Here is a 27485-nt window from a genome sequence, read left to right on the forward strand (position 1 = left end):
TTTCACAGTTTAAGAATTCAAAGGACATGCTCATTTGAATTCAAATAGCTCTATTTCATATTCTTTCTAAAGGTAGACCTCTACCACATTCAGACAATTTTGCAATGTTAGTTTTTCCCCCCTTCACAAACGGGTACCTTTTAGCAGCAGATGAAAGAGTTTCTTTTCCTGCAATTGAGACAGCGCTGGTATGACTTGGTTTTCTGTTTGCACCACTTCCATTGGTTATACAGGACATGGGAATAGCTGCTCGAGGGCTTGGTTGGCCTAAAGATAATTAAGGAAAAAAAAATTATATCAAATTTGAATATATTCCTCAAAGATCTAAGTTTTAAAATTAAGTCCATTTGGAAGGAGGGGATGGTGGAAAAAAATTAAGTACATTATTGTTTATAACTTTTGAGCAGAGTGCCCCCCTGGTATGCAGCACATGATACTGTCTCAAGACTTAATCCCATCAAAACAGACCTATAGGAAAGCCACACTAATTTACTAAAACACAGTTGGGCTAGTTCTCTTAGCTAAATGGTTTGCTTTACCACACACAGCAGCCTTACAACACATGATTCAAATGCGTGCCTCAAGTAAACCATAAATCCCATGACATCAATCTTCAAAAACAGCTTGTTTGTTAAAATCATAAATTTTAAATCCTAGAAACCATAAATATTAAATTCTAGACTGTTACTCCATATAAATAAAGCATAAGTATATAAAGTCAACCTGTTCTTTAACTTACACAGTACAAGGAGTGGAATAAATGTGTGAATGGTATATTGGTGTGGTCAGAAGACACAACATCACAAGATAAAACAGTCCTGTCTATACTAAGAGTCAAGTAAAGATTTGGGAATAGAGAACATTTTTATTTTTTAATTTTTGGACTCAGTTTTCTCATGTGCACACAAGTAATATCTGGTACCTTAGGAAGTTCTACACATGGTGGTATAACACTGCATTTTTGTCAAGAGTAAGATGTTGGAGGTCATTTGTATCATAATCACCTAACATGCTTCCTTAATATAAATTCCTAAGTCCTACATTAGACTGAATGAATTAGAAGACAGGAAGAAGAAGACCTGCTGCATTTATTTTTGAAACCTCTTAAGAAATTTTTTTTAACATATAAGTTATATTAACCCCCAAATTATGCAAATATCACTGGTCATTAGATTTAGTTCTAATATGTCAAACAAGTTACTTATTGGTTTATCAGTAGCTTTTAAAAAACTGTGATAAAACAGTCCTAAAATTTATCATTTTAACCATTTTACAAATGTACAATTCAGTGACAATTAGTATATTCACAATGTTGTACAACCATCACCACTACCAAGTTGCAGAATATTTTCATCACCCCAAATAGAAACCACATATCCACTGGCCAGGCGCAGTGGCTCAGCCTATAATCCCAGCACTTTGGGAGGCCCAGGCGGGCGGATCACGAAGTCAGGAGATTGAGACCATCCAGGCTAACACAGTGAAACCCCATCTCTACTAAAAATACAAAAAATTAGCCAGGCATGGTGGCGGGCACCTGTAGTTCTAGTTACTCGGGAGGCTGAGGCAGGAGAATGGCGCGAACCCGGGAGGCAGCGCTTGCAGTGAGCGAAGATCGCGCCACTGCACTACAGCCTGGGCCAAAGAGCGAGACTAGGTCTCACTCCATTAAGCAGTCACTCCCTCCCCACACCCCACCCTCTAAAGAAGCCATACCTTGTTTGGCTTCTTTTATATAGTACAATGTTTTCAAGGTTCACCATGTTGTAGCACATATATTTCATTCTTTTTTATGACTGAAAAATATTCCATTGTATAGATATATTTTGTTTTTCATCTGTTGATGATCATCTGGATTGTTTCCACCTTCCCCTTTTGGATAATGGGAATAGTGCTGCCATAAACATTTGTGTAAAAATTTTCATATGAACACCTGTTTTCAATTATTTTGAGTATATACCTAGGAGCGGAACTGCTGAGCCACAGTTGTTGTATGTTCAACTCTTTGAGGGACTGCCAAACACAGTGGCTGCACCATTTTACAATTTCACTAGCAATGTACAAGGGTTCCAATGTCACCATATTCTTGTCAACACTTGTTATTTTCAGGTTAAAAAAACTCAAGAGGGTATTAAGTGTTACCTCATTGAGTTTTGGTTTCATTGATTCTATTGTTTTTCTATTCCCTACTTCATTTATTTTGCTCTAATCTTTATTTCCTTCCCTCCGCTAAGCCTTGGATTTAGTTTATTCTTCTTTCCTAGTCTTTTTTTTTTTTTTTTTTTGAGACAGGGTCTCGCTCTGTTGCCCAGGCTGGAGTGTCATAGCACAATCATGGCTCAGTGCTGCCACGGCCTCCAAGGGCGCAATCCATCTGTCTACCTCAGCCTCATGAGCAGCTGTGACTACAGGTGCCTGCCACCATGTCTGGCTAATTTTTGTATTTTTTTTTTTGTAGAGACAGGGTTTTGCCACATTGCCCAGTGTGGTCGCTAACTTAGGTTCAAGCAATCCACCTGCCTCAGACTCTCAGTGGCGTGAGCCACTGTGCCCGGCCACCAATTACAGGCATTTTTACCATTCTTTTACCAATGCCTCAAATGGCATATCAACTTCAATTGCTCAAACATTTTGCCCACTTTTAAGAACGGGCTTTCTTCTTAATAACTGAGGCATACAAGTTCTTCAAATATTCTACATAAAAGTCCTCTGACAAATACATGTCTGGCAAATATTTTCTCTTATTCTGTAGCTTGCCCTTTTATTTTCAAAACAGTTTTTGAAAGAACAAGATTCTTAAATTTTGACGAAGTTCAATTAATTGATTTTTCTCTTATAGTCTGTGCTTGTTTGTGTGCTACTTATGAAATGTTTGTCAAACTCAAGGTCACTAAGATCTTTCTTATATAAGTTTTAGCCCTCACATTGAGGTCTATGATCCATTTTGATTTAATTTTTGTTTATGGTATGAGTTAAGAGTCAAAGTATTTTTGGTTTTTTGTCTTTTTTTTCCCCTGGCATATGACTTTAATAACTCTTGAATTAGGGTTGAAATTTCTTGAGCACTCTGCCTAGCACATAGAAAGTACTTAATACCAAAACAACTAAATGGATGCAACTTCGCCACCAAATTTCTCTTCTGGATTATGCTGAGTTTATCTTGAGTCTCTCTTCTTGCAGTTTTACCTTATATTATGGCATTGCTACACTGTGCCAGAATGACCTAACATATGCTACGTATCTTTAAATTTAATGCCACGAACTGTAATATGCCCCATTATTTTAAGTACCATTAGAAAGAAGTATTTCCTATTAGAACTATAAGACACCATCAATTGTAATATGCATTGTAATTTCAGGGATGTTAAAAATGTCAAAAACATAGGCATCTTGGACTAATTACTATAAATCTGCCTGTCAGTCCTCAGCTTAAGATTCTTTAGTGGCTCTCCACTACCTTCAGGATGAAAACGAAATTCCCTAACAAGGTGTAAGAAAACCTTCCACTACGGGCCCTACCAGTCTATGTTCATTTCTTGAAACTCCCAATCTCACACCCTGTGCTTCAGTTTATTCTGAATTCCTAAACTAAGTCCTTTTTACTCTTCTGCACTTTTGCACCTGGATGATCCTTCTCTCTGGCATACGCTAGTCACCTCTGCTTGCCTAAACTGTAATGTATTCATCATCCATGCACCAATCAAATATTTACTCAGGACCAATTATAATCCTAGTCTTATGTTTACAAAGGTATATAAGGCAGTTGCTGACATCAAGGAATTCAGAATCTTCAAAGAGAATCACATAGGCAATGAAAACATGTGGTAAGTACAGTAACAGATATCAATGGAGTACCATGGAAGTACAAAGAAAGGACACATAATTCTGTAAGGATTAGGGACACAGAGTTCAAGGAAGGCTTCCTTGAAAAAATACAGAATAAGACCTTAAAGAATAAGAAAGAAATAGACAACTGAAAGGGTGTTGATAAGATACTGGGATCCATTGCAGTATGTGTAAAGCAACAGAAACACTCTAACAGCAAAGTAAGTGTATGCATTTGTGGCATTGAGTGGTTGGTGGTAGGGAGACAAAAAGCTCCTTGATGTGGCCAGGATGTAGGATGAAAGAGGGGATAGTTCAGAGAGAAGAGGTAAGTAGCATTCAGATGATGCAAACTTTATCTATAGAGAATAAAGAATCAGTAAAGGGTTTTAAGCTGAAAAAGAGAGTTCAATTTACATGTTAGAGGATACCCTCTGGTAGCCATGTGAAGAACTGATTTCAGGGCAGTAGTCTGAGAATAAGATGGTGGGGACCAAGAGCTAGATAGCGTGAACGAAAAAGTGAAGGAAGTTTTAAGAATCACGGTGGAAACCATCATAATGCCAGGATGAAGGTCAATAAAAACTTTTACACTTGATCATGACATGAGAATGCTAATCACTATAGTTTACACCCCTTAATGACGGACTCAAGTAGATGACCTTACCGACATCTTAGCCTGAAAGTTCCTAAATACAAATACATTTCAGTGTACTGTAGACCAACAGAGTAAAGTTATCACTAAGAACTGCTGCATATTCCAAAGCTCAAAATCTGAAATCCTTCTTGCTACTCTGGTACGTATTATCTTCTTATTCTTGCATCTATCCCAACCTGTCTCTCTAAAACTGTAATTTTATCACAACTTCCTGTTTCTATAACTAACTTCTTCTGGCATTCAATTTACAAACAATGTATTGTTTCTCAGCTAGCCTTGGGATGATTATGTTAGTGACCTCTTTCAAATAGTGTATGATCTAGTGGGAGCAACGAATATACATGCCAAAAGAGATGTACAAATAAAAATTTAAAACAATTCCAAAACGTGACAAAAAATAGATCATTTTCAGAAAATAATTTCTGAGGCCATCTTAAAGATGGCTACAGTTTTGATCAGAAGAAGGGTAGAGATAGTCTAGTTGATATTTCAAATCTTTTATTTATCTCGAATTCTCTATCACACGCCTCATGGCTCTAACTGTATACTTCTTCCACTCCTCATTTTTAAGCTCTTTGTCACTTTTCTCTATTGGCTGATTATTCTTGCTTTATTCTTTGAGAAGACTGAAGACTACATGTACCACAGCTTCATAAAAGGGTTCCACCCTATTTATCCATAGGAATTTAATTTGACCTCTAAAGAAAAATTCTCTAGAAAATGTAAACACTTTAAGATGACAACAATCATTTTCCTGTCAATAATTTATGTGATACTCAAATTCTATCTTCTCCATTTGGAATTTTATCTGTATACTTCTGCCTTCCTCTTATTTCACAGGAAGATGTACCCTTAGGCCTTTCAACTTGTGGCCACTACTTAGGAGTATATTTTGAGGGGAAATGACAAAGAAGCATTTGACTCTCATATAGAAATGGCACTCTGCAAACGGTAATTGCTACCTGGTCTGAGGCAATACCTGCCAATATACAGTCATGCACTGCATAATGACGTCTTGTTCCACGATGGACTGCATATACAACAGTGGTCCAAGAAGATTCGAATACCGTATTTTTACTGTATCTTTGCTATGTTTAGGTTTGTTAGATATACATATACTTACCGTTGTGTTACAGCTGCCTACATAACCTAGGAACAATAGACTATACCAGGGGTCCCCAACCCCTGGGCCACAGACTGGTACCTTCGTGGCCTGTTAGAAACCAGGCCAGACAGCAGGAGGTGAGAAGTCAGCGAGTGAAGCTTCATCTGTATTTACAGCTGCTGGTTATCACTTGCATTACCACCTGAGCTCAGCCTCCTGTCAGATCAGAGGCAGTACTGGATTCTCATAGGAAAGTAAATCCTATTGTGAACTGTGCATGTGAGGGATCTAGGTTGCATGCTCCTATGAGAATCTAATGCCTGATGATCTACCACTGTCTCCCATCACCCCAAGATGGGACCATCTAGCTGTAGGAAAACAAACTCAGGGCTCCCACCGATTCTACGTTATGGTGAGTTGTATAATTATTTCATTATATATTACTACGTAATAAGAATAGAACAACAAATGTAACATGCTTGAATGATCTCAACACCTCCCCCCACCCACCCCAGTCTGCAGAAAACTGGTCTTCCATGAAACCAGTCCCTGGTGCCAAAAAAGTTGGGGACCACTGGGCTATGCCATATAGCCTAGATCCATACTATGCTATACCATCTAGGTTTGTGTAAGTACACCCTATAATGCTCAAACAAGGAAAAAATTGCCCAATGATGCATTTCTCAGAACGTTTCCCTGTTAAGTGATGCATGACTATACTTCTACACACAAAATAACGAGACACTCCCTCATCCCCTTCCACAGTTACCAGTCATTTTAGTGTAAGGGTCCCACCAAGGCAATTCATACCTTCCTGAACTGATGGATGTAGCGTCCTTATCAACAATATTTACAGGAAACCTATGATAATCCCTGAATCCTCCCAAATGTTATTTGGGCCAGGAGCTGAATGATACAGATCTGTGCCTTTACAGTATCCCAGATTTTCCATAATTAGCAATGTTTCTATTGGAGAACTTACCCCTACATTTCAATTTTGCCTTTGGGTTCTTTCATTTCTCAAGTGGCAATTATAATGCTTTGTACTTTGGCTTAACCAGCAGTTTCCTGATTTAAATGACTGACTACCACCTTCAGATAAATTTAACTTTTTAACTTCTATATCATTGTGTACTAACAGCTTGTCTTCACGTAATGCCACTGGGCTGTGTTCTCAAATTACATTCATTTGGTCACCTCAAGAAGTCCTAATGAGTTTCCCAGGCACCAGCTGGGACATAATTCATCTTCTTGCCAGCTAAAACTTCCAGTGTTCTCTGGGCCTTCCCTTTTGCTCCGAAGTACAGGTAATTTTTTTTTCTTTTGGCAAGGATTCAGCTGCAACTGGTGCATATATTACGAACATATGCCGTCAAAAGGAAAGAATTCTCTGACAGAGGAGAAGATATATGAAAAATTTAAGTGACTGGCCATCTTAAAAACTCATGGGAAAATTTTCTACCTCAGTCAAGCACCCTGCATAATTTACTCAAGAAAAAAATGGGTCTTAGCTTTAAATACTGCTGGCACACTGGAGACGATAAACTAAGACAATGAAATATATTTAAAGGTTAGGTGTGTTTCTGATTTTGGTATTTACTGAATGGCAATACTACTATGAAGCAACATAGCAGAATTTCATTAAGCCCTTAGCACACACATCATTAACATTTACTTTTGGTCATATCTGATGACAACTTATGTCCTTCCCATATCACCACCATCTAGCAAAATCATACAACAGCTGTCTTCAGTAATAGGGAAGTTGACCTGTCCTTTGAACCACAGCTTCATAAAAGGGTTCTATCCTATTTATCCATATGAATTTAATTTGACCTCTAAAGAAAAATCCTCTAGAAAATGTAAACACCTTAAGATGATAATGATCATTTTCCTGTCAATAATTTATGTGATACTCAACACTATAAATTCTAATTTCACAAGTGGCTAAAAAAAAAAATCACATATAAAACTGTCTATAATATAAAAAATGACTTTACTTTTTAATTAAAGAAAAAATACAAATCCCTACAAGATAATTTCATTTTTAATGTTATGAAAAACTTCACTTATTTGAAAATACTTTGCTTAAAATGTTTATTCCAAATTTTCTTACCACTAATTTATTAATCTTATTTAATATCAAAACTGAGATGATCTATTTTAGGCTGCACACAAATGTTAATAGTGAAGAGTCACTTAAATTCCAATTGCTTTCAACAATATGCTATATATAAACTCCAAGATAAAGTTGTCCAGAGTTGCCAATAACATTATGAAACTTTACATATGTATTTCTCTCAATGTCTTAACATCAATATTGGAAACATAATTAGTTGGATGTATTTTTCCATTAAAGGGAAATATAATAATTATTAACATGAATTATTCTCATCTATGAAATAATTATTTTCTCAAATTAATCAATACCCCCATCAATCCATTTCATAGACTTGCCTGTGTCCCAGGCAACAGAGTAACTCAAAGAGTGAACCACCTTAGCATATTATAAAATAGTCAGTTAATTATGAAGTATAATTTTAAAATCAATTGGAGAAAAAAAACTCTCTGTAATTAATAAGGTTATTAAAAAGAATTAAGAGTTAGTGTTATGTGAAAAGAAAAAGTTCCACAGAGATGGTTCTGTGGGCTCCAGAAGTAGGTAATCCTTCACTAAAAAGCCATTAACAAAACTGATCCTAGACTCACTTTAGAGACACAGGAATTATGACTAAGGATAATTAGAAAAGGACCAGAAAGGACAACTTACAAAAAGTAAGTTCCTGGGGAATAGGAATTATAGCTAGTTAACTGTATTTGTATTTCATGACATTGAGAAGTAGGTGTTAAAAAACTCGTGTCATATATTTGTGTATACGCTGGAAAAAAAGCAATTTTTAAATTTCTTTAAAGTATTTCAGAATTTTCTTTACTGAAACACCTTAGTAGATACAATATGAGAGAAAATATCTTTAAAATGTTTCTCAATTTACATAAAATTACAATGTACTGTTGTTTCCGCATATTAAAAAGACTTTGGAGACCAAGGTAGATTACTTGAGCCCAGGAGTATGAGACCAGCCTGGGCAACATAGCGAGATTCCACCTGTACAAAAAAAGAAAAGATTTTAGCAGGGTGTGGTGGTGTACACCTGCAGTCCTAGCTACTCCAGAGGCTGAGGAAGGAGGATCACTTGTGCCCAGGAGTTTGAGGTTACAGTGAGCCTGGGTGACAGAGTAAGACTGTGTCTCTTAAAAAAGTAAAAAAAAAAAAAAACCTAAATGTAAACTACTTAAAATAGGCTTTTAAAAATGTGAATAGCAATCAGACATCATTATCATTTTCTATTATAGGTTTTAAAATACTTATATGTACCCCCGGGTTCTGAGTCTGTATATTATATATAGGAAACTTGTTCTTCCCTCTCTACACAAAGCTTATATTCCCTATAAAGCCCATATACATTAACTGATCTAGTTCCTTATTCTACTCCAAAATTCCAAAATCCCCCTATAAAAATCAATTTATAACCAAACAAAACTTTTTTCTGGCTTGATCTTGGTGGTCCTCAAAGTTGGGTCTCTAAATATGTAAATAAATCAAGCAAGCATAATTTAACACAATCAGTCAAAGTGGTTTCTATCAAGTCTTTTGCCAAACCCTCAGGTCCCTTACCCTTTGTCATTGACATATTTATCTTACTATCACTAATGAAAAAGATTGATCCTATCTTCCATCTGACTCTCCACTGTAAGTACATAGACCCAGAGTACATGAGGCTGAGAGGGAAAAAGAGTGGGAATCACAAAACTGGGCAGAATGATACTCACCTTTCCTCCACAGTAAGTTTCCCGTCTCCATACCCTCAGGGTCTTTCAGCATCTCTTTCAAAAGTCTACGGTCTTCTATTCTCCGCTTTAACCACTCCAAACATGTATTCCCTTTTTTTCTACCACTGAGGACCTATCTTTGTGCCTAAAGGTTATCAGTGTCTCAATGTATATTCACAGTTATCAGGTCTAGAAGTTGTAGTTCTCAGGAGACAGTGATAAGGACTAAAACTTCCAACCCTGACAACTGTGAATATGTATCAACCTTCACTCAGTTGTATCTGTTCATTCTATCTTAGAAGTAGTACTCTTCTGTTTAAGACTAATAGTTTCTCACCTGCTCTAAGATACCCTTCTCAAAGTCTCAGGATACTTGCCTCATCAATTACCACTTCATTTCTCCATATTGGTCTTCCTCTCTGCTGCCTTTTTGTCCTCAACCTATCTTCGCACTCAAGTCTATCAAGTATTTTTAACAAATTTTAAAAAGTAATTAAAACTGGCCTTCAACATAGCATCCTCTCCTAGCTATTACCACCTTCCTTCACTCAGGTGAATTTTTTGAGAGCGGCTATATTTGTTGCTCTCAATTCTATAATTCTCCTAAATTGCTGCCTCTCAAAATACTGGTATTTGACTTGCAGTTCTATTACACCACTAAAATGGCTTTTGGAGAGGTTTCTAATACTGCTGTAAATGCCAAGTCCAAAGGTCATCTCTCAGTCTTTGTTTTATTTGACATCTCTGTAGCAGCTGGCAATGCGCATCACTTTTTGTGCTATGCTGAAATGTTGGAGCTCCCAACGGAACTATCCCGAACTGCCTTCTCATTTTACATCCTCTATGTAAAATGGCTTCAACTATCATGCATAAGAGGAACATTCCCAAATTCTTGTTGCTAGCCAAGACTAACATGAGCACTAGATCCATATGTAATTCAGCTACCAATATGTATCTCTACATACCATACACACCGCAAACAACATTCAGAAACTGAATTCACAATCTTTCTTTTAAATCTGCTTCTCATTTGCTGGTTGGCTGACTGCACTATCTCCTATTCGGCTGGAATTTGGGAGTTATATAAAACTCTTCCCTAGGTTAATAATTTACATGGACTTATTGAAGTAGGAAGGCAAGCCAATAAATGTTCTCACTTTTCCCATGGCCAAAATGGGCATAATAATGCCTATCCCCATCTACTCTACCAATAAATCTGCAAGAGACATCAAATGATATGTTCAAATACTTGATTCATGTGAAAGAATGATAAATTCTTTCTTGGTGGTTGAAGGAAGGCAAAAGGTACACTACATCTGCTCCAAACTCAGAGCAACAGGGTCTTGATGACTGTTTCTCTCAACCTTGAAAACTCCCAATACTGAAAAGTTAAAAGTCCCATTATACTGGGCTAGTAAGCGTCAAAGCTTAAATTAATTTTTTCAGGATTCTGCTGACTACCACAGAGGGTTCAGAATAAGGCCATTTAAACTATAATGATTTAAATTATGTTTCTGTATTGACAACAGAATTAATTTTAAAAACACAAGAGTGCCTACCAGTTAGGTTCAATATGAAATGAGACACAAAATAATGATTCAGCTCCTGCCCTCAGTAAACTTATCAACTAGTTAGAAGACACTAACTTAACACAAATACTGTAACATAAAAAACCTGTAAGTATAATCAGTGGATTATGCAAAAATTCTTTATTTTAAATAATAAAGAATAAACTTTCACAACTTTTTGGGAATTAAAAAAAAGGAAATGGAAAACAAACTATAATCACAAGTAATCAACATAAGAAACTAGTTTTATATTTTCAACTTCAACTTTCAAAGAAAATACTGCAAAAAGCAAGACTCTTCTTAACTTTACAACACAATTACCTTTACTTGAGACTGATTTTTTCACTGAGGCCACATGATCTTCAGAGATTGCAAGACGCCTCAAAACATCAGCCAAAGCTGCCTTTAGCACAGTGATTTCGTCTTCTTGTTGCTGAACTCGTGACTCAAGAGCTGACAGGCGATCTTGAACATCAGAAGTACTTGCAGCAGAAATACTATCATCTATAAAATAAAATATGGAATATTATCAAAGTAAACTGCTTGAGAAATAATTTCTGATAAGAAAAATGATCCCAGATAAGACTTACAAAAGATGAGAAGAACTCTGGCTAGGTGAAGTGGCTCGTGCCTGTAATTCCAGCATTTTGAGGGGCCAAGGCAGGCAGATCACTTGAGGTCAGGAGTTGGAGACCAGCCTGGCCAACATGGTGAAACCCCGTCTCTACTAACAATACAAAAAATTAGCCAGGCATGATGGTGCACTTCTGTAATTCCAGCTATGCGGGAGGCTGAGGCACGAGAATCATGTGAACCCCGGAGGCAGAGGTTGCAGTGAGCCCAGATTGCGCCACTGCACTCTAGTCTGGGCGACAGAACAAGACTCTGTCTCAAAAAAGAAAAGAAAGAAAAAAAAAGATGAAAAAATTTCAAAACAAAAAACCCATAACATCCCATCATGTTGACACATATGAACCTTCCGTAAAGATTTTCATAGCTATCTTAATTTAAAATAATATAAGTTAATAAATTTGACAAATAATTAAAATGGTGAAAATCTTCCCCAAGGTCAAATTCCCCCTATTTTTATAACATCATCTTAATTGGTTTTCTCACGAAAATGCTCCCTAAATACATCATTTTGTAGACATCAGGAAACTTGCAAGACAGCAAATTATCCAACCTTTCTTAATTACAACATTATTATCATAATTCTCTACGAAAACAGAAAAGGCATATAAATCACTTCTGTTTGGTTTTATGTATCAGATAGGGAGTCTATCACTTTAACCAACAACGATGAGAAAGCATTCTTTACTACTTTACTCTTTACTGTACTTTTTTTTTTTTTTTTGAGACGGAGTCTCGCTCTGTCACCCAGGCTGGAATGCAGTGGCCAGATCTCAGCTCACTGCAAGCTCCGCCTCCCGGGTTTTACGCCATTCTCCTGCCTCAGCCTCCAGAGTAGCTGGGACTACAGGCGCCCGCCACCTCGCCCGGCTAGTTTTTTGTATTTTTTTAGTAGAGACGGGGTTTCACCGTGTTAGCCAGGATGGTCTCGATCTCCTGACCTCGTGATCCGCCCGCCTCGGCCTCCCAAAGTGCTGGGATTACAGGCTTGAGCCACCGCGCCCGGTCTACTGTACTATTATACTCTCCCACACTCCCACAGAAGTCAGTGTTGCTACGTAATTAACAAAAGACTTTTCACTGCTCCTTCTCTCCACCTAACACCACAACCTCTCTTAAAAAAAGGTTTTTATGAAGTACATACTAATATTTGCCTTAGGTTATGTAACAGCAACAAGAGAAAGACTATTCAAATAAGGCTTAGCTATACCACAGCAATTACAAAGGACTTGCAAAGTTACGTAACTTTATACTACTGTATTTGTTGGGTCAATCAGAATCCAAACATATAGAAACATCAATTGCTGGCTGGGTGCAGTGGCTCACACCTGTAATCCCAGCACTTTGGGAGGCTGAGGCGGGCAGATTACGAGGTCAGAAGATCGAGACCATCTGGGCCAACAAGGTGAAACCCCGTCTCTACTAAAATACAAAAAATTAGCCGGGCATGGTGGCATGAGCCTGTAGTCCCAGCTACTCGGGAGGCTGAGGCAGGAGAATCGCTTGAAACCGGGAGGCAGAGGCTGCAGTGAGCCGATATCATGCCACTGCACTCCAGCCTGGCAAAAGAGCAAGACCCCGTCTCAAAAAAAAAAAAAAGAAAAGAAAAAAGAAACATTAATCGGTATTGGTTCATTCAGTATAAGCAGGAAAATTCAGGGAAATAACTAATTGTTAAAAACACCCTTGGCTTACACTGAGGGGACGTTTTAGTTTCTAATGTAAGAGTTGTTTGCACCAGACTGAGATTATTTAAATGACTGTTTCACTCATTCAGACGATAACGCAGAATGTATTGTTTTTTTCTCATACTGCGATACTATGCTATGGAATTTAATTTAATTCAAAGTTTGAGTTAAAATCACCACCACAACATTTAAAAACCAAAGCTATCACCATTACATGACGGAACAGTAAACAATATTCATATTTCATATCATATACACCACCAGACCTCCCATGCATACATAGGTACTCTCTTCTGTCTTTACCAGTATTTCACTGACAATTTTATCTTTGAGAAGTACTGATATTGAAAGAAAACTGGGTTTCATCTTTAATTAAGACTTCAAATTCTGATTCCATATTAACTAGTTACATAATCTTGGGCAAGTTATTTTAGTTCTTTGAGCATTAATTTCTTCATCTTTAAATAGGATTGTTATAAGGAGGGTGCGCCTAGGATATGTACAAAGCACAAAAGTTAGAATTTGAAAGCTTTGAGCACATTTGTTACTTAAAGGCAGATGTGTCCAACTCTGAGATACTTAAGGAATAAGAACAATTCAGTCTCTCGCCTTAGAAATTTTTATATTTTAAGTATTTTTCATGTCCACAGTGGTGTAGCTGAATTCTAGCTTATCTATATTCTTTGTAAGTATGTTAGACTACGGTCACTGTTCTTCCTACCCAGAATGCTTTCCTATTCTCCTTCTTCTGACAGAAAGAATAGCCATTCTTGTCTTTTGTGAAACTCCACCATATTTCTTGCTCCTAGTAGGGCCGTCAATCTATGATGCCTCACTTTCCCCTCGGCCCCCCATACTATGAGACTGAACCATATAAAATGGCCTTTTCAGTTGTATAAATATTACTATTAGAAATTTCAGCTGGGCACGGCAGCTCACGACTGTAATCCTAGCACTTAGGGAAACCAAGGTGGGCGGATCGCTTGAGCCCAGGAGTTCGAGACCAGCCTGGGCAACACAGTGAAAATCCATGTCTACCAAAACAGAAAAAATTAGCTGGGCATGGTGGCCGTGTTTGTAGTCCCAGCTACTCGGGAAAGTGAAGTGGGAAGATCACCTAAACCCAGTCAAGTAAGTTAAGGATGCAGTGAGCTTTAATCATGTCACTGCACATAAACCTGGGTGACAAGAGGAAGACCCTATCAGAAAGAAAAGAAAATAGAAAAGAGAAAAGAAAAGAGAAAAAATGAAAAGAAAAAGAAAAAAGGGAAGGGAGGGAGGGAGGAAAGGAAAGAAGGAGAAAGGGAGGGAGGCAGGAAGGAAGGGAGGCAGAAAGGAAGGAAGGGAGGGAGGGAGGTAGTTAATATGGCTCAATCTAATACTACCACAGGAGTAGTAGTCATGAGATATAGGCTAGGCCAAATGAAGCCCTCTTGAATTTCCCAGAGATAGAGTTATAGCCCATCCTCCTTTGTTCTCCAGCTACAAAGATGTCACCCTAGGACTGTCAAAAATAAAGGTGGTTCTAACTACCTTGTGTTCCAGTTCTAGTCTCTGAAGCCCTGGCCCTTCAATTCTGAGAGCTACTCCAATATTCCTCCCAGCTAATTATGCAACCTAATAAATTCACTTTTTGCAAGCCATTATTTGTAAACCAAAGGCCGTGATTAAGTCAGTAAACTACACGGATATGTTTTTCTAAATTGTTCTCAATTCATGAAAGATGAGCTATACCTTCATATTATAACCACAAATAAAATGCTTATATGATTTTTGTAAACATATAACCTGCTTAATTATTCTGGGAGGGCAGCTGAGCTAGTAGATCACCGGACTATAATGCCAAGGTTAGGGTGCTAGGTTTTAGTACCAACTTGGTATCTTTTACTTTCAGCAAACTTTTACAAACTTTGATTTTTAAAAAAATGACTAAGGTTTTTAAGTTGTGTGAAACTCGGATAGTGACAAGAAAGGTGGTTCAGCTTGTAAAATTCCTATCAAACCCTGATAGACACTGTAAGACACAAGAACAATTTTTCAAAGGGCATAACACTGATAGACACAAGGACAATTTTTCAAAGGACATAACACGTACAAAGTTAACTATTAACAATGTCCCGCATTTACATTGTGCCTTTCATATTTATTACCTCAGCCCACACACCCCCCTACACACACTATCTGTATTTTATATTGGAGGAAACAGCTCAAGAAACTAAGTAACTTGCTCAAGGTCACTAAACTAATCTAGATACCTGAGACTCAAAGACAAGTCTTTTGACTCTCAACTTAAGTGCCCTTTATTTTATTCCACGCTGCATCCTAACAATAATCACATGAGGAGCAAACAAATACATCCTTTCACAAAGCCACGCAAGGGGCTTCAAAACTATTGAGTGATTTAATCAGTTTTTTGTTTCAGGAAGATCATTTTGGTTGCTGCGTGAGAATAGATTGGAACAGGGTAAGAGTAAATGCAAGAACAGACAGGAGGCTATTGTAGTAACCCATGTGAAAGGTGATGATGGCCCATGTTAGGATTAAGATGTTCAAGTGTCTCAGTTTCTTTCTCCAGAACAAGTATGTCTCCTGTCTCAGTATAAATATTATCATAATACCCCCTCTTTCACTCTCAAGTTCCCTGGCTTGGATGATCAATTACAGGGTCACTATAGCCAAGGCAACAAGCAATGGCAATGTAACGGAGCATAGTAGTTGATCACCAGAGTTCCTCAAAGCTCTAATTCCTTCCTGTCTAAAATCCTGGCTCTTAACCCTTTCAGGGGCATGAATTTCTTTGAGAATCCAATAAAAGCGTGGTAGAACAGCGTATGAACTCTGGTATTACACCGACTAAATACATCTATCTGTTTTCTTTTTTCTTTTTTTCGAGACTCTCTCTGTCGACTAGGCTGGATTGCAGTGGTGTAATCTCACTGTAACCTCCGCCTCCTAGGTTCAAGAGATTGTCCTGCCTCAGCCTCAATTAGCTGAGGTTGGGAATAGCTGGGAGATTACAGAGGTGCGTGTCACCACACCCAGCTAAATTTTATTATTATTATTATTATTATTTTTGTAGATATGGGGTTTTGCCATCTTGGTCAGCCTGGTCTCAAACTCCTGACCTCAAGGGATCTGCCCACCTTCGCCTCCCAAAGTGCTGGGATTACAGGTGTGAGCCACGGTGCCCGGCCATCTGTTTGCTATTTACCAACTCTGTGGCTGCTTTCTTCATATGTAATTTACTCATGCGAACTGGGTGCTTACCTCAGGCTTTGGATGATTAGATGAAATAATGCACAGCATGGCCATATAGGGTGGTTTCAATAAGTTATTATCCTATAGCGATATTCTTTACTGCACTGTTTGTTATTGTCACAAAATTAGAAATGACCTAAAGTCTAAGGATGAGGTTAAATAAGCTATGATATGTCCATACCATAGAATATCATGCAATAATTTAAAATAACAGATAGGAGCATAAGCTAAAAATTTGAAAGTTCTACAAGACGACTTAAGTGGAATAAGCAAACTGCAAAACAATATGTACTGAATAATTTATAGACACACACCAAAACACACTTTTAAAAATTAACACAAAAAACGTATACACACATATGTATATATAATGTACACAGAAAGAAGTTGTGAAGTACACACATCAAACTGGTAACTGGGTTACCTCTGACTAGAAAGGTGAGATTAGAAAAGTGGGAATAAAGAGAAATTTTTTCTTTTCAGTGTATGTATTCTCGTATTATTCGAATTTCACAATAAAAATGTGTATTAATTTATGCCCTTTAAGGTAAAATGCACTGCTTCTGAAGTTTAACTTCTTAAAACAAGTTTCCTCCAGTTACAGTGTTCCAATGTTAAAAGGAACATACAAAGCAGAATGCAAATAACTTACATTTCTGTCACAGATTACTAAAACAAGAACAGACACTATCTTAAAGTCCAACAACCCCTCTCATCATTTTATAAATAAGTAAACTAAGACTCTGAGACATCAGGTGAGTCACCCATGGTCACACAGCAAATTGGAGTCAGAGTTCCTTCCTCTGATGACTCTACATAATCCACTGCTCTTGTTCTTTCCATTTTGAAAACTTTGCTCTTACTTTTCTTCCCTCCCAATTTCTAAGATACCACCATTCTCATTCACAATAAACTAAGGGATATAACTGTTTGGTAAATGAATATATTTTCTGAGGGCTATTAACATTCCCTTTTCTTGATCCAAGTAGATCATTTTTCTTATACACCCCTACCTTTTTTATAGAGTAGGAGTATAAGCTAAAAACGGTAATCCCTCTCCCTTTAAAAAATTTTTGGTACTTGCCCCCCGTTTTTTTTTTTTTTTTAATTTTTGCTCCTTCTCAAAATAGTTTCCAGCTTTCAAGGTTGAAATATGAAACACAAATGAATTATCAAGCATTTTTGAACTCGTTAAGGAAAAAGTAAAGAATGAAGAGAAAATGGAGATCCACAAACCTCTTACTATCAGTCTAATCTATTTACTGGCATGAGTCAGTCTCTTTTTAGAAGCACAAGAAAATTTATATGTGACTCGTAAACTTTATATTTTAAAGTCTAAAATATTACAGTTTAACGTATACAATTATAGCTATTCATTATGCTTTTATTACACTGAATCATATTTTCTGAACTGTTGAGAAATGTGTCACCTTTGCAGAGATAAGTATATTGTGTTTTATTATAAATATCCAAAAGTTGGCAATTCAGTATCATATCATCATATCAGAATGAGACATGCCTACACATTCTAGTATCTTTGGATTTTATTGATTTTATATCTTTCTAAAACAGAATACTATTGATTTTGTATCTTCCTAAAACAGAATACTTACTGTCTTGTTTTCTTAGTGGGGGCATACAATCATATTTGTATCTTTCTAAAACAGAATACTTACTGTCTTGTTTCTTAGTGGGGGCATACAATCATAATGTAACCACTTCTTGGTGACTCAGTCTTCATTTAGAATATTAATTACTATGCTGCAAGCACTGTGGTGAAATGATACCCTAGAGGCTATTATATTTCTAATTAAATAACTGAGAACCATGGCTCAGGCCTGTAATTCAGCACTTTGAGAGGCTGAGGCAGGAGGATTGCATGAGCCAAGGAGTTCAAGACCAGCCTGAGCAACCTAGGGTGACCCTGTCTCTACAAAACAAATTAGCCAGGGGGTGGCAGCACATGCCTATAGTCCCAGTCCTAAGGCAGCAAGATCACTTGAGCCTAAGAGGTCACGGCTGCAGTAAGCCAAGATTGTGCCACTGCACTCCAGCCTGTATGATAGAGCAAGACCCTGTCTTTAAAATAAATAAATAACAAATTTTTAAAAGTTATCCAGGTGTGGTGGCATATGCTTGTAGTTGAGGGGCTGAGGCAGTAGAATTGTCTGAGCCCAGTTCAAGGCTGCAGTGAGCTATAACTGCATCACTGCACTCCAGCCTGGGCAAAATAGTAAGACCCTATTGCTAAAATAAATAAATAAATACAAATACAATAAAATTACATTTTCGATTTTCTTTTTTGTAGAGATGGGGTCTCAGTATGTTGCCCAAGCTGGTCTTGAATTCCCACCCTCAAGCAATCCTCCCTGCTCAGCCTCCCAAAGTGCTGGGATTACAGGCATGAGCCACTGCACCAGACCACATTTTCGGTTTTCTAATCTTTCTTTCTACTTTTCTCCTTACCTCTTTGCAGTTAGGATTAGCTATGCCTATCCACAGCAATGCTCCCTTTCCAATCTAATTTCCTACATTATGGGATACTGAATAATTAAGCTTTTTAACTGTTTATATGAGAAGTCTCTAACATGAGGACCTCTTCTATTTTAAAAATGTATTACAGGTTGAGTATCCCTTATCTGAATTGCTTGGGACCAGAAGTGTTTCAGACCTCAAATTTTTCAGATTTTGGAATATCTGCATATATATAATGAGATACCTTGTGGAGGGGATCCAACTCTAACCACAAAATTCATTTATGTTTCACTTACATCTTATACACATGTCCTGAAGGTAATCTTAAACAATATTTAAAAAATAATTTTGTGCATGAAATAAAGTGTATACTGAACTATCAGAAAGCAAAGGTGTCACTATCTCAGACACCCACTTGGACAACTGGTTGGTGTTTGGCATAACCATCATTCCTGACTCTGAACTTATATACTACCAATAAATAATCACTTTTTAAAATGTATTCATACTTAAGTACTTAACAGGAAAATGCAAGCCAATCTCTCCTCTTCTTCCTCCTCAACCTACTCAACCTATGTTGAGTAGTTGAGATGACAAGCAGGAAGGCCTTATGATGATCCATTTCCATTTAATGAACAGTACATGAATTTTCCTTATGATTTTCTTAATAACATTTTCTTTATCTAGCTTACTTTATTATAAGAGTACAGCATATAATATATGTAATACACAAAATATGTGTTAATCAACTTCTTGTTACCAGTAAGGCTTCTGGTCAATAGTAGGCTATCAGTAGTCAGATTTTTGGGGAACCAAAAGTATACGGGGATTTTCGACTGAGGGGGAGAAGGAGTTGGCACCCCAAGCCCCCATGTTATTCAAGGGTGAACCATATATTAAAGCCCATATCTCTATCACACACAAAAATAAGATCTGAGAAGATTAAAGAATTAAAGACAAAATTATAAAATCTTTAGAAAATAACTGCAAATGTCTTCATATCCTACAAACAGGAAGTTTCTTTTTTTTTTTTTTGAGACGGAGTCTCACTCTGCCACCCAGGCTGGAGTGCAGTGGCCGGATCTCAGGTCACTGCAAGCTCCGCCTCCCGGGTTCACGCCGTTCTCCTGCCTCAGCCTCCGGAGTAGCTGGGACTACAGGCTTCCGCCACCTTGCCCGGCTAGTTTTTTGTACTTTTTAGTAGAGACGGGGTTTCACCGTGTTAGCTAGGATGCTCTCAATCTCCTGACCTTGTGATCCTCCCATCTCGGCCTCCCAAAGTACTGGGATTACAGGCTTGAGCCACCGTGCCCGGCCTAGGAAGTTTCTAAAAAAGATACAAAAAGAACTAACCATAAAATATTGATACTTAACTACAACAGAATTCAGATATTTGGTCTCCAAAAGACATAATAGAGAAAGTAATCCATAAACATGGAAAAGATGGCTGTAACACATATAAATGATAAAAACTTGTATCCAAACTGGACATGGTAGCTCATGCCCATAATCCCAGCACTTTGGGAGGCCGAGGGAGGAGGACTGCTTGAGCTCTGGAGTTCGAGACCAGCCTGGGCAACATGACATCCCCGTCTCTAAAAACAAAAATACAAAAATTAGCCAGGCATGGTGGCACACACCTGTAGTCCTAGCTACTTAGGAGGCTGACGTGGGAGGATGACATGAGACCAAGGAGGTTGAGACTACAAATAATTCCATAGTTCGTCAAAGCTTTTGCCAGTCTTTCTAAACACCTCACAGTAAAGGAAACATAAATGGCCAACAAAACAAAAAATGAGGCTCAAGCACCTCATTAATAATCTTGGAAAGACAAACTGAAACCATCCAAAATACTATCTTATGTGTACCAGACTGGCCAAAAATGTAAAGTATGACAACATCCAGTGTTCCCAAAGATATGGAGGGATACAAACTCTCAAACATTACTGGTAGAAAGTGACCTGTTTCAATGACTTTAGGGGGGAAAAAAACCTTGGCAACATCTAGTAAAACTGAAGACACACACATCCTATGACCCAGCAATTTCACTGTTACCCTAACCTAAAGTAGCAGTCAACAAACTTTTCTGTAAAGGGGAAAATAGTTAAATACTTTAGGCTTTGCAGACCACACAGTCTGTGCAGGAAACTACTCAGATGTGCCTTTGTAACACAAAAACAGCTATAAAAATGCATATGAATGGGTGTGGCTATGTTCCAATAAAACTTCATTTATAAAACAGATGGCCTCTCAGGCAGTCTCCCAGTCTCTGTTCTAGAGAAACTCCTGCAGACATACATACACCAAAAGACATGTCCAAGAATGCTCACAGCAGCATAGCTCATCATAAAAACAAACTGGAAACAACCTAAATATCTATCAATTGTAAAATAGGTAAATAAATTGTGATATTAACAATCAACAGAATAACAGAATAGTAAAAATAAACTATGGCGATGTGCAATATCATTTTGAATTTCAGGAACATGATGAATGTAAAAAGCAAGTCAGGTGAAATTTACATAAAGTTCAAAAACATACAAAAGTAAATACAATGTTTAGGAAAAAACTACTGAAAAACCAAGGGAATGATATACACAAAATTTATGACAATAGTTACTTCTGATGGTTGTATGACAGAGGAAAGGACAGTGAGACACTCACACATAATGGAACATCTATGTGATTAAAACATGTATTACACTTTTTAGGGAGGGGAAGGGAAGTTCAGTGATTTTTCTCTTCTGTAAAAGTGGATGGAGGATAACTGGTCTACATAACTGACTTACTCACTTTATTCTTTGGAGAACAATGAACCCATTTTTGTGAACTAAATTCCAAAACAAAAATGAAGTTGTATTTCCAACAACCCTGGGGTTTTGTGGCATAAAAACAACTAGACTAGTTGGTCTTTATGACAGTTTTGAGGCCTACTGGTATGACCCTAAGATCAGTTATGTACAAACCTATGGAAAAAAAAAAGTCCTTCATTTCAAAAAGTTACATTGTATGAGATATATCATCCCAAGAACAAAAAAGTTGTTAAAAAATCTGAAATAGTCTCTGATCTCCCCTTCCTAAAGCACTTATGCTGAGACACTGGGCAGCCCTTCTAGGTTAGAATGGTAATGGCAGAAGATTAGGTTCGATTAGAGAAGCTAACGTGACAGAAGACCATGAGAAACTAGTAACAATACCACACACTGTGTATAGTGTTGGGCTTTTTTATTTTTTGAGACAGAGTCTGGCTCTGTTGCCCAGGCTGGAGTACAGTGTCATGATCTCAGCTCACTGCAATCTCTGCCTCCCAGGCTCAAGTGATTCTCACGCCTTAGCCTCCCGAGTAGCTGGGATTACAGGAGCATGCCACCATGCTCTGCTAATTTTTTTTTTTTTTTGGATGGAGTTTCGTTCTTGTCGCCCAGTCTGAGTGCAGTGGCGTGATCTTGGCTCACTGCAACCTCCACCTCCCAGGTTCCAGAGACTCTCCTGTGTCAGCCTCCCAAGTAGCTGGGATTACAAGCACCTCCAAGCACACCCGGCTAACTTTTTTATTTTTAACAGAGACGGGATTTCACCACGTTGGCCAGGCCTGTCTCAAACTCCTGACATCAGGTGATCCACCCACCTTGGCCTCCCAAAGTGCTGGGATTACAGGCATGAGCCACCACGCCCAGCCAGCTAATTTTTGTATTTTTAGTAGAGATGGGGTTTCGCCATGTTGGCCAGGCTGGCCTTGAACTCCTGGTCTCCAGTGATCCACCCACCTTGGCCTCCCAAAGTGCTGGGATTACAAGGCATGAGCCACAGCGCCTGACCTAGACAATTGTTTTTGATGAAGTTTTTTGGTTAGACTTCACAAAAGCAAAAGTCAAGCTTAATTATGCAATTTCTGATGTATTAAGAGAGGCACTTTTAAATTATTTTCCATTAAAAGCTGCTGTTTCATATACATGACCATCTTTTTTCACGGAGAACAAGAACAAGCTGAGCAAAACCCACTCTGTCCTCTCAACAGGAATATATTTGTTTACAAAGTAAGTAGTTTTAAGTACTTTATACAAGTGTGTAGGCAAATGTTTATGACATTACTGACACATATATTTACAGGGAGAAGGGGGCTAACGGAGAGAGCAACGAATCTAGATTCATTCCCAAGTCCTCAGACTTCTTTTGTCACAAGTTTGTAAGACAGGTCTGAACTCACAGGAATGGAGAGATAGGTTACCTGGTCAGAAATTCTTAAGTGTAGAGGAGCCACACACTAAAGCGAGACCAGGCAAGTTGTCTTCCATTCCCACCGCCGATGTTGTAAGCAATATAAACTAGTTCTGTGTATGTCTCCTACCACCTTCCCAGATAGTTCCAAAGCAAATCCCAGCTCTCTAAATCTCACAGCATACTCTATATTCTGAGAAAATCCTCAGTCCAGATGGCCTACCACACAGACTACTTCTATGTTGGCACAAATAAAACTTAAGATAGTTCTTCTCCTGTCCCTTTGCTCTCTGAACTAAAGAAAATGCTCTATTTTATAAAAGGGGACAAACTGAAGGAGAGCGAGCACACAGCACACAGGCAAAAGCAGGCAGGATACAGACAAAGGACCTGGGCTGCTTTGAGGAGTGGCTAAATCCTAGGCAGCAGAAAAGCATGAATTAATGCACTACACAAACATTCACCACAATTATTTGGCTACCCTTGGGCATTACTTTTCTGATCTTCTTTAAACTGGTACATACTATCGCTTAGAGCTTAAAGTCCCCAAAGTAAGTATTTTTTCTAGTAGGATATAAAATAAACAATGTGTATATAAAGTAGCAAGTCATATTTCCTTTTTCCTTTTGTTTTATTTTTTATTTATTTATTTTTTATTATACTTTAAGTTCTAGGGTACATGTGCATAACGTGCAGGTTACATATGTATACTTGTGCCATGTTGGTGTGCTGCACCCATCAACTCGTCAGCACCCATCAATTCATCATTTATATCATGTATAACTCCCCAGTGCAACCCCTCCCTCCTCCCCCCTCCCCATGATAGGCCCCAGTGTGTGATGTTCCCCTTCCCAAGTCCAAGTGATCTCATTGTTCAGTTCCCACCTATGAGTGAGAACATGTGGTGTTTGGTTTTCTCTTCTTGTGATAGTTTGCTAAGAATGATGGTTTCCAGCTGCATCCATGTCCCTACAAAGGACGCAAACTCATCCTTTTTGATGGCTGCATAGTATTCCATGGTGTATATGTGCCACATTTTCTTAATCCAGTCTGTCACAGATGGACATTTGGATTGATTCCAAGTCTTTGCTATTGTGAATAGTGTTGCAATAAACATACGTGTGCATGTGTCTTTGTAGTAGAATAATTTATAATCCTTTGGGTATATACCCAGTAGTGGGATGGCTGGGTCATATGGTACATCTAGTTCTAGATCCTTGAGGAATTGCCATACTGTTTTCCATAATGGTTGAACTAGTTTACAATCCCACCAACAGTGTAAAAGTGTTCCTATTTCTCCACATCCTCTCCAACACCTGTTGTTTCCTGACTTCTTAATGATTGCCATTCTAACTGGTGTGAGATGGTATCTCATTGTGGTTTTGATTTGCATTTCTCTGATGGCGAGTGATGATGAGCATTTTTTTATGTGTCTGTTGGCTGTATGAATGTCTTCTTTTGAGAAATGTCTGTTCATATCCTTTCCCCACTTTTTGATGGGGTTGTTTGTTTTTTTCTTGTATATTTGTTGGAGTTCTTTGTAGATTCTGGATATTAGCCCTTTGTCAGATGAGTAGGTTGCAAAAATTTTCTCCCATTCTGTAGGTTGCCTGTTCACTCTGATGGTAGTTTCTTTTGCTGTGCAAAAGCTCTTTAGTTTGATTAGATCCCATTTGTCAATTTTGCTTTTGCTGCCGTTGCTTTTGGTGTTTTAGACATGAAGTCCTTGCCCATGCCTATGTCCTGAATGGTACTACCTAGATTTTCTTCTAGGGTTTTTATGGTATTAGGTCTAACATTTAAGTCTCTAATCCATCTTGAATTAATCTTCATATAAGGGGTAAGGAAAGGATCCAGTTTCAGCTTTCTACTTATGGCTAGCCAATTTTCCCAGCACCATTTATTAAATAGGGAATCCTTTCCCCATTTCTTGTTCCTCTCAGGTTTGTCAAAGATCAGATGGCTGTAGATGTGTGGTATTATTTCTGAGGACTCTGTTCTGTTCCATTGGTCTATATCTCTGTTGTGGTACCAGTACCATGCTGTTTTGGTTACTGTAGCCTGGTAGTATAGTTTGAAGTCAGGTAGCGTGACGCCTCCAGCTTTGTCCTTTTGACTTAGGATTGTCTTGGCAATGTGGGCTCTTTTTGGTTCCATATGAACTTTAAAGCAGTTTTTTCCAATTCTGTGAAGAAAGTCATTGGTAGCTTGATGGGGATGGCATTGAATCTATAAATCACCTTGGGCAGTATGGCCATTTTCACGATATTGATTCTTCCTATCCATGAGCATGGTATGTTCTTCCATTTGTTTGTGTCCTCTTTTATTTCACTGAGCAGTGGTTTGTAGTTCTCCTTGAAGAGGTCCTTTACATCCCTTGTAAGCTGGATTCCTAGGTATTTTATTCTCTTTGAAGCAATTGTGAATGGAAGTTCGTTCCTGATTTGGCTCTCTGCTTGTCTGTTACTGGTGTATAAGAATGCTTGGGATTTTTGCACATTAATTTTGTATCCTGAGACTTTGCTGAAGTTGCTTATCAGTTTAAGGAGATTTTGGGCTGAGACGATGGGGTTTTCTAAATATACAATCATGTCATCTGCAAACAGGGACAATTTGACTTCTTCTTTTCCTAACTGGATACCCTTGATTTCTTTCTCTTGCCTGATTGCCCTAGCCAGAACTTCCAACACTATGTTGAATAGGAGTGGTGAGAGAGGGCATCCCTGTCTTGTGCCAGTTTTCAAAGGGAATTTTTCCAGTTTTTGCCCATTCAGTATGATATTAGCTGTGGGTTTGTCATAAATAGCTCTTATTATTTTGAGGTACGTTCCATCAATACCGAATTTATTGAGCGTTTTTAGCATGAAGGGCTGTTGAATTTTGTCAAAAGCCTTTTCTGCATCTATTGAGATAATCATGTGGTTCTTGTCTTTGGTTCTGTTTATATGCTGGATTCCGTTTATTGATTTGCGAATGTTGAACCAGCCTTGCATCCCAGGGATGAAGCCCACTTGATCATGGTGGATAAGCTTTTTGATGCGCTGCTGAATCCGGTTTGCGAGTATTTTATTGAGAATTTTTGCATCGATGTTCATCAGGGATATTGGTCTAAAATTCTTTTTGTTGTGTCTCTGCCAGGCTTTGGTATCAGGACGATGTTGGCCTCATAAAATGAGTTAGGGAGGATTCCCTCTTTTTCTATTGATTGGAATAGTTTCAGAAGGAATGGTACCAGCTCCTCCTTGTACCTCTGGTAGAATTCAGCTGTGAATCCATCTGGTCCTGGACTTTTTTTGGTGGGTAGGCTATTAATTGTTGCCTCAATTTCAGAGCCTGCTATTGGTCTATTCAGGGATTCAACTTCTTCCTGGTTTAGTCTTGGGAGAGTGTAAGTGTCCAGGAAATTATCCATTTCTTCTAGATTTTCTAGTTGATTTGCGTAGAGGCATTTATAGTATTCTCTGATGGTTGTTTGTATTTCTACGTTGTCGGTGGTGATATCCCCTTTATCGTTTTTTATTGCGTCTATTTGATTTCTCTCTCTTTTCTTCTTTATTAGTCTTGCTAGCGGTCTGTCAATTTTGTTGATCTTTTCAAAAAACCAACTCCTGGATTCATTGATTTTTTGGAGGGTTTTTTGTGTCTCTATCTCCTTCAGTTCTGCTCTGATCTTAGTTATTTCTTGCCTTCTGCTAGCTTTTGAATGTGTTTGCTCTTGCCTCTCTAGTTCTTTTAATTGTGATGTTAGAGTGTCAATTTTAGATCTTTCCTGCTTTCTCTTGTGGGCATTTAGTGCTATAAATTTCCCTCTACACACTGCTTTAAATGTGTCCCAGAGATTCTGGTATGTTGTATCTTTGTTCTCATTGGTTTCAAAGAACATCTTTATTTCTGCTTTCATTTTGTTATGTACCCAGTAGTCATTCAGGAGCAGGTTGTTCAGTTTCCATGTAGTTGAGCGGTTTTGATTGAGTTTCTTAGTCCTGAGTTCTAGTTTGATTGCACTGTGGTCTGAGAGACAGTTTGTTATAATTTCTGTTCTTTTACATTTGTTGAGGAGTGCTTTACTTCCAATTATGTGGTCAATTTTGGAATAAGTGCGATGTGGTGCTGAGAAGAATGTATATTCTGTTGATTTGGGGTGGAGAGTTCTATAGATGTCTATTAGGTCTGCTTGGTGCAGAGATGAGTCCAATTCCTGGATATCCTTGTTAACTTTCTGTCTCGTT

The 27485-nt window shown here is 38.0% G+C and overlaps 1 protein-coding gene across 4 annotated transcripts in view; it reads right to left on the reverse strand.

Annotated features, from left to right (window-relative positions):
- Nucleotides 1–27485, reverse strand: part of EML4 (EMAP like 4) — a 173218-nt gene that overhangs the window by 77000 nt on the left and 68733 nt on the right. For all 4 annotated transcript variants that reach the window (XM_033175899.1, XM_033175897.1, XM_033175898.1 and 1 more), the window contains 2 exons: nucleotides 11309–11491; nucleotides 138–267 (listed from right to left, as the gene is read on the reverse strand). In XM_033175899.1, the coding sequence (XP_033031790.1) occupies nucleotides 138–267; nucleotides 11309–11491 (313 nt within the window). The remainder of the gene's footprint in view (nucleotides 1–137; nucleotides 268–11308; nucleotides 11492–27485) is intronic.

The sequence above is a fragment of the Trachypithecus francoisi genome, unplaced genomic scaffold (assembly GCF_009764315.1).
Source record: "Trachypithecus francoisi isolate TF-2019V2 unplaced genomic scaffold, Tfra_2.0 Lachesis_group17, whole genome shotgun sequence".
NCBI classification, from domain to species: Eukaryota; Metazoa; Chordata; class Mammalia; order Primates; family Cercopithecidae; genus Trachypithecus; species Trachypithecus francoisi.